This window comes from Octopus bimaculoides, chromosome 2 (assembly GCF_001194135.2).
Source record: "Octopus bimaculoides isolate UCB-OBI-ISO-001 chromosome 2, ASM119413v2, whole genome shotgun sequence".
NCBI classification, from domain to species: domain Eukaryota; kingdom Metazoa; phylum Mollusca; class Cephalopoda; order Octopoda; family Octopodidae; genus Octopus; species Octopus bimaculoides.
Window position 1 is genome coordinate 132,469,023 of NC_068982.1, and position 7,500 is coordinate 132,476,522.

At 33.7% G+C, this 7,500-nt stretch overlaps 1 protein-coding gene across 1 annotated transcript in view; it reads right to left on the reverse strand.

Annotated features, from left to right (window-relative positions):
* LOC106867967 (potassium voltage-gated channel subfamily KQT member 1) overlaps positions 1 to 7,500 on the reverse strand; it is a 255,118-nt gene that overhangs the window by 144,225 nt on the left and 103,393 nt on the right. The window contains exon 4 of the mRNA XM_014913048.2: positions 4,791 to 4,881. Within this exon, the coding sequence (XP_014768534.1) occupies positions 4,791 to 4,881 (91 nt within the window). The remainder of the gene's footprint in view (positions 1 to 4,790; positions 4,882 to 7,500) is intronic.

Sequence of the window (7,500 nt, forward strand, 5' to 3'; positions counted from 1 at the left end):
AGAGAGAGAGAGAGAGAGAGAGAGAGAGAGAGAGAGAGAAAAAATAAGGACAGAAATAGGTGTGCTGATGTAAAGGGGATACATGGTTACCCAATCCAAGGGGGAGCAGGAGACGGAGAGAGATAGTGGGGGACAGCAGGACTGCAAGAGAGAGCAGGAGAGAGATGGTGGCAAAATGCTAGGCATACTCATAAGGGACAGAGATCAGAATATAAATGGGTTGGTTGAGTAAAAGAAAAGAGAGTGAGAGAGATGGTGGCAAGTGTCAGGGCATACCCTTGCGGTATGGAGGTCATAATATAAGTGGCAGGGCATTGCCGAAAGAGGCGTGAGTAGAGAGTGGGGGAGAGAATGTAGTGAGTGGGGTAAACCTGGGCATATAGAGGGGGTGGGTGGGGCTACTAGATAGCAATGATACAGTGTACAGGGCCATGAGGACAGGATTGGGAAGTGAGAGATAAGCATAATGCATGAACGAGATGTGAGGAAGAGAAGAGAAGAGATGTAGTTTGGTTTGTTGGAGTAAGATGTGTAAAATGTTTTTTTTGTTACATGTGGGTGGAAAACACAGTGCTTCTAGAACTCAGGTTCATTGACATGGGTGGGTCTTCTCAAGAACTCCATATTGCCAGATATCTTCTTTTTTTGTTTTGTTTGGAAACAGGTGTAGATTTGTGACCAATGCCAGTGGTGTCTGACTGGCACCCATGTCAGTGGCACATAAAAAACACCGTTCAAGTGTTGGGCCTCGTGGAGGCAGTAACAGGTGACAGAGACCTTTGGCGATATACCATGCTTGTGCAGACCTGTCAGCCAAGTGAGACCATAGTCATGGCCAATGACAGTGTCAGGTCATTGGCACCCATGCTGGTGGCATGTAAAAAACACCCACTACATTCTCGGAGTGGTTGGCGTTAGGAAGGGAATCCAGCCATAGAAACCTTGCCAAATCAGATCAGAGCCTGGTGCAGCCTGCTGGCTTCAGCTGCACCACATATTAATTTGCTATGTCTCAATTCCACCATGTTACTTTAACATGTTGATTTCCAGTCTTTTATTTCAACATTTACCATTCACACTTACACATGACCAAAAAGTGTCTTATTAGAAAAATATAGAGTCACAGACATGACTGTGTGGTTAGGAAGTACAGTTCTCGACCATCTGGTTTTAGGTTCAGTCCCATGACATGCAATCTTGGGTATTTTCTGCTGTAGCTTTAGGCTGACCAATGCCTTGTGGGAGAATTCCATAGACAAATACTAGAAGTTCATTGTTTATAAACTTTTATCATCATTATTTAATGTCTGTATTCCATACTGCCATAAGCTGGAGGATTTGGTTGTATCCAACAAGCCAGAAGACTGTGCTGAGCTCTAAATTTTGCTTTGACATAGTTTCTATGGCTGGATGCCTTTTCTAATGCCAACCACTTTATAGACTGTACTGGGCGCTTTTTTTTTTTGCCATTAATACCAATGAGGTAACTTGCAAGACAACCCTGCACTAAATAATGATGAGGAGTAACTGGAAAGAAAGATAAAGGTAGTTGTGATGAGGTATCAGGGCATGCTCTCTAGGTACAAGGTGAGTACAGGAGAGCCTACAGATATAGAAAAACACACATTAACTTAAACAATAACTATATCCTTAACATTACTTCTACAGCAAGTTTAACTCAAATCTTTTTTCTTATAAACATCGTAATTTGAAAAATGTAATTATTCTATGTATTAATTACTCTTATCAAAACTTGTATTTTATGGATCTTTTGGAAATAAACATGTCCTGTTTAACCATGTTGAATTATCATACTATTTAGGCTAGTAGTTGCCTGCTTTCTGGGGATACATTGAAAATAAATTGTTGTCATCTCTCACATTAATATTCTCTATGAATACATTGTATCTTGTTTGATACATTGGAATCAAAACCTCAAAATCTCATAATAGTTACATTCTTTAGATCTTGCTGATTGAAATATTCAGTAAGTGCTGTATAGTAAAAGCTAATGAGCTTAATCAAGGACTCAAGTTAATTCCTAAACTTGATCCCAGTTCAGTGCTTTAACACCTCTAATGCTCTTAAGAATGGCATAAATATCTTCACACAGTTTCGTTTCCCCGACTTATTAATGTGTAGCCCTCTATCTGGGTAAGAAGAAAGTCAGTAAAATTAGTAATGTGTTTACTTTAGATGGTGTACATGTAATAAAAATTAAAACGATAGAATGATTAAAACTACATTTTGAGATAGTCATTAATGATCCAGAGTAGATATAAGATAAAAAGAAAACGATAATCAAATACAAAATAAGAAATTACCAAATGAAAGAAGTTACTGGACAGAAGCAATACTGTAAAAATCGGTCCCCTTCATGCATCATCATGCATCATCATCATCATCAACAGCACATCTTCATTCTTTCTTCACCCTCCATCTCCTTTCATTTCTCCAATTCATCCTCCTTCTCCCCCCTCCTATTCCTATTCCTTCTCCACATTATCATCATTGTTCTAAAGTCTATTTTGTTAAGTCATCATAGGTTGTATGGCTCAGTTATATAACATATTGCTAATCCACTTGGATTTTGTCATCTTATCTGTAAGATCCAACATTCGGAAATTTAATCTCGCTACTTTCTTTCTTTTCCTCATCCGTACAAGTAATCGTATTTGACATAACATGGCATTTTCTTCACACCAAGTATTTCATTGTCTGTTTGCATCAAATTTCTAGTCATCTCTCTTGTGTTCTTTAACTGATACTGTTAATGCTTAGCTACTCCTTCAGTTGATCATTCTTGCCTCATTTCTCCCCAGTCCTCACAGATCTTTCATATTTAATGGTTTTGTCTCTCACTAGCAAGCAGCAACATGCTCCTTATGCATGCTTCATACTATCTACTTTTTGCACAAAGTGGAATCCTATGTTGACAACAGATGTAACAACACCCTGGAATTCTAATGAATATAGTCTTTTATGAAAAGCAACGTTAATGCAATTCTTGATATCTAATCTCACATTGTATTATTAACCCTTTTGTTGCTATATTTCCAATTAAGAACACTGTCTTTGTTTTAATTAATTTTGTTAATAATAAATGATAACATTGATAGGAAGTACGTATCATAGAACTAGGGGTGGTCTCAGACAGGTTGGAATCAAAAGGATTCAAGATTTCAGATGTATAACATGCCTGCATAGCATATTACTTTTGAGCCTCATGCAAATTCCTGCACTAATCCATATAGATCAGTATGGATATGAAAAGAAGAATATTTATAAGAAAACTATGAGATATTATATGGAAACTTAGAGGGAAAAGAAGATTAAACCCAGTACATATGTTCCTTAAGAGAAAAACACGAGTAGAATCATCCCCTCTTTTCATGACTTGCAACTGAAAATCAAAATGTTTATGACATTCATTTAAAATCAACTGAAATCCACAGTGTATTCCCTTAAAGCAATATTGCTCTTGCCACTCTGAATTGAACAAGCTTCTGGGAGTAAATGAAATCCTTTATAATATACTACTCTTTCTGAAACATAGGCTTAAAAGTCAATATTTATTCTTTAATATATATATATATATATATAAGGAAAGATAAGATTATACAAAGCTATTTCAAGATATGGAACCTTGTAATTTTATCTGTTGCTAAAGTGACATGCACAAAAATATCTATATTTAAAATAACCATATTTTAAACCAAATATTTTATTTCTCTTACAGTTCTTGGGATTTTTTTTTTCAATAAATTCATTTCAACATTTTTCAGTCTAAGCATGTGTCCATCCTAATTTTAAAAATAAAGTGAATTCTTTCTTTTATAATCTTAGCACTGAATTCTATATTTTACAAGCATAGCGGTGTTATGTTAAACAAACCAGTTCCAAAACAAATTATTCTGGCTTTAGCTCAAAGGGTAATAATCATATATATTACACTAAATGCTTCAACCAAGCATTAAATCTGGAAAAAATGAACCAAGACAAAATGTAAATTACTGAATTTCTGTGTAGAATATTTATAAAACAACAAAGGAACAAATGCTTTTCCAAATTTCTACAGGTCATCATAACCTTTTCTTTTTCTAAAAACAATGAAATATTTAGAAAATGGCAGTTAAATAAAATCTGCTAATACTCAAGACCTTGTTGAAATAATATCATATAGGTCTTTTATGTCTGTTCAAATGAGAAAGAGCTGAACCCAGGCTTTCTATATCTTTTCTAGGAGGAAACAGCGAACCTATTGTCCATTATAGTTACTATGAAAATAATACAATTGCATTTCAATTAATTATGTTGGAAAATGAATTACATGACCTGAAGTTCCAAATAGATGCAATCAATTTAAAGAGAGATTGCGTGTACTGTCTTATGTAAAACACTTCAATAATAATGAAACAAAATTTTGGTTAGAGGTTAAAAAGACAAAGCAATTTAGCCTATAATGATCTGGGTGATGTTAGGATGGTACTGAGAAATTGGGAAGTTTTCTTAACTCAAAATAATTGGATTGATGAGGAGTAAAAGAAATTGCTGTTGAAATTTTATGAAAATTCAGTTTGTATTAATATGATGTTAAGCTATATTTTATTATAGAACTTGAAAAAATAAAAATAAATAAATAAAAAATACAAGTAAAAAGCTATATATGTAGTATACAGATAAAGCAAATATCAATAAAAATACATAATTTGATGAAATTAAAATTGAAGAAATGCATTGTCTGGGTTTATTTTCTAGTTTTATCATGAAAATAAAAATGTTATATTTACCATCCAAAATAAAGTTTCATTTGCAAATTCTGCATATTGTTCAATTGTGGACAATACACTGAATATAAGACAGATTAGGACCATCATGAATCTAGAAAACAAAAAGAAAGAAAGAAAATAAGAATTTTTTAAGGTATATATATATATATATATATATATATATATATATATATATATATATATATATATATATATTTAACGCATAACGCATAACGCATAAGTGGATGATGATGATGATGATGATGACGATGTAACAACTTATGAGAGACAACAATGGTAAGGATGACTAGATAAAGTAAGAATCTGTTCAATCAACTTTTAGAGTGTGCTTCTTTCTTGGATATATGATCCACTGATGATATATATATACATACATATGTATGTATGCATGCATGTATGTATGTATGTCATTATTCAGTTTTACTCCAAGATTTATTGCTAATAGAGAAAGAGCTGGTTTCTAACCTAGATCCATTTAAAAAGCTTACAAAATATTGATACAATGAAATGTAGAGAACATTAACAATTAAATTTGTGAGTAGAATATTCTATAAGAAATAATATTTCTGGTTATAAATCCAGGTATCTTAATTTTGAGATTTCCAACCAACAAATTATTCAGATGGCTTCCAGTTAAGCTTTTAGAATTATTTCACATAGAATTTTCATTAATAGCCTAGACAGGTTGTTTTATCAAACTTGGACAGACTATATTACTGAAGAAACAGTTTCTACAGCTGGTTGTCACCATTTCTTAATATCAAGAAGTAGAGTGGAAGCTGTTGTGGATGAGCAACAACATTTAGAGCTAAGTTCATTGCCCAGAGACCATAACACTGACTGTAAACAGTTTTGAACTTACAACTTTACATATGATAACAATAAATATCACCAATCTGAAATAAACTTGTATTTCTGTCTAAAAATGAAAGCATCTTTTAACCATTCAACATTTGTGAAATCTGAGGTGAGTTCCAGCATACTTCTTCTATTAATAAGAATACCAGTTAAAATCAAACATTGCATAATCAGACATGACACTGCTCAAATGAAGTTCAGTTAACAATATGCCACAATATTATTACCCTGCAATACTTTCTACAGTATCCTCTACAGTAATTCAGGATCCAGGTATCTACTGATTGAGTTGAAAAATATTTTTAATTGATCTAAAAGCAAATTTTGAGTGAAAAGAGTGGGGAAAAATCTGTGGAAGAATACAAAACTTCCTTCTTTTTTCATATTTTGTTATTTTCTGTGTCTAGAGGAAGGTTCATGGGGAGGGCCTTAGTATGTTCTTCTAGACCATATATTTTACATAGAAACAGATGGAAACTGAAAACAGCTGGAGCACATGGCTACTGAAAATTTACCTCAGTCAATTCCATCTGACACATGCAAGCATGAAAAACCAGATGTTGAAGGATGATGAGGAAAATGATGATGATGATGATGATGATGATGATGATGACGATGACGATGACAATGATGACAATGACGAGGAGGAGGAGATCTATTATTGTCCTTATGTACATGTAGCATGCTTTACATAAATGACTAAAAGATCAGTAGTCCATCATGATATGCATTCAGTCCATCCTGTTTGTATATCATTCTTTCTGCTATGGGCACAAGGCCTGAAATTTGTTGGGAGGGAGTCAGTCGATTAAATCGACTCCAGTACACAACTGGTACTTAGTTTATCGACCTCCACAAGGATGAAAGGTGAAGTCAACCTTGGTGGAATTTGAACTCAGAACATAGTGACGGGCAAAATACGACTAAGCATTTCATCCAGCATACTAACGATTCTGACAGCTCATTGCCATGTTTATAAATAATATTGACTTTGTCAGTTAGAGTCATTCACTTGCACGTTTCTTTCCCTTCTCTTTCATTTTTCGTTTTTATCCAGCTCATTTGAATTTTGAACTCAGTACTCTATTTGTGAAATCGCTGCCATAAAGCACATTGCCTGGATCAAATTTAGCATATTTAAACTATTTTCTACCAACTTGATACAAACTCTTTCACTGGAAATGGCTACAGGCAGTATAGTAACTTTGATATGAAACACATTAAATAATATTTGCTGAGAAATGAAGAAAAATATTTCATTATAAGTTGAAAGAGATCCTTTTACACTCTAAAGATTTCTAGCCAAACCTAATTTTCTTGTGCTCTTTCATCAGTTTTATGTATATTTCTACTAATATTTCTACTAATAAGAACAAGATGTTTAGATAATGGTCAATTTAATTCTATAATTTCTTATGCCCCCCCACACACACACACACACACCAGAATTTTATTCTTTTACTGGTTTCAGTCACTGTACCAAAATCAAGCTGGGGCACACACTTCAAAGGCATTAGTCAATTATGTTGACTTCATTGCTTTGCTTGAGATTCAGTTCATAAGACTATATATATCAGTTGAATAAGTTTATCTTGATTTATGTCCCTTTTAGGAAGATAACTGACCTTAGAAAATAAATACTACAAGGTGTTTAGACCAATTTATACCAGTTTACACTAATACAGACACATGCAAACTCATATTACACACCACCACACACCACACATACAACCTCTCTCTCTCTCTTTCTCTCTCAAACACACAAACATAAACACACACACACACACACACACACACACACACACACAAATATACATGCAGATATTTATATATATACACACATATATATACC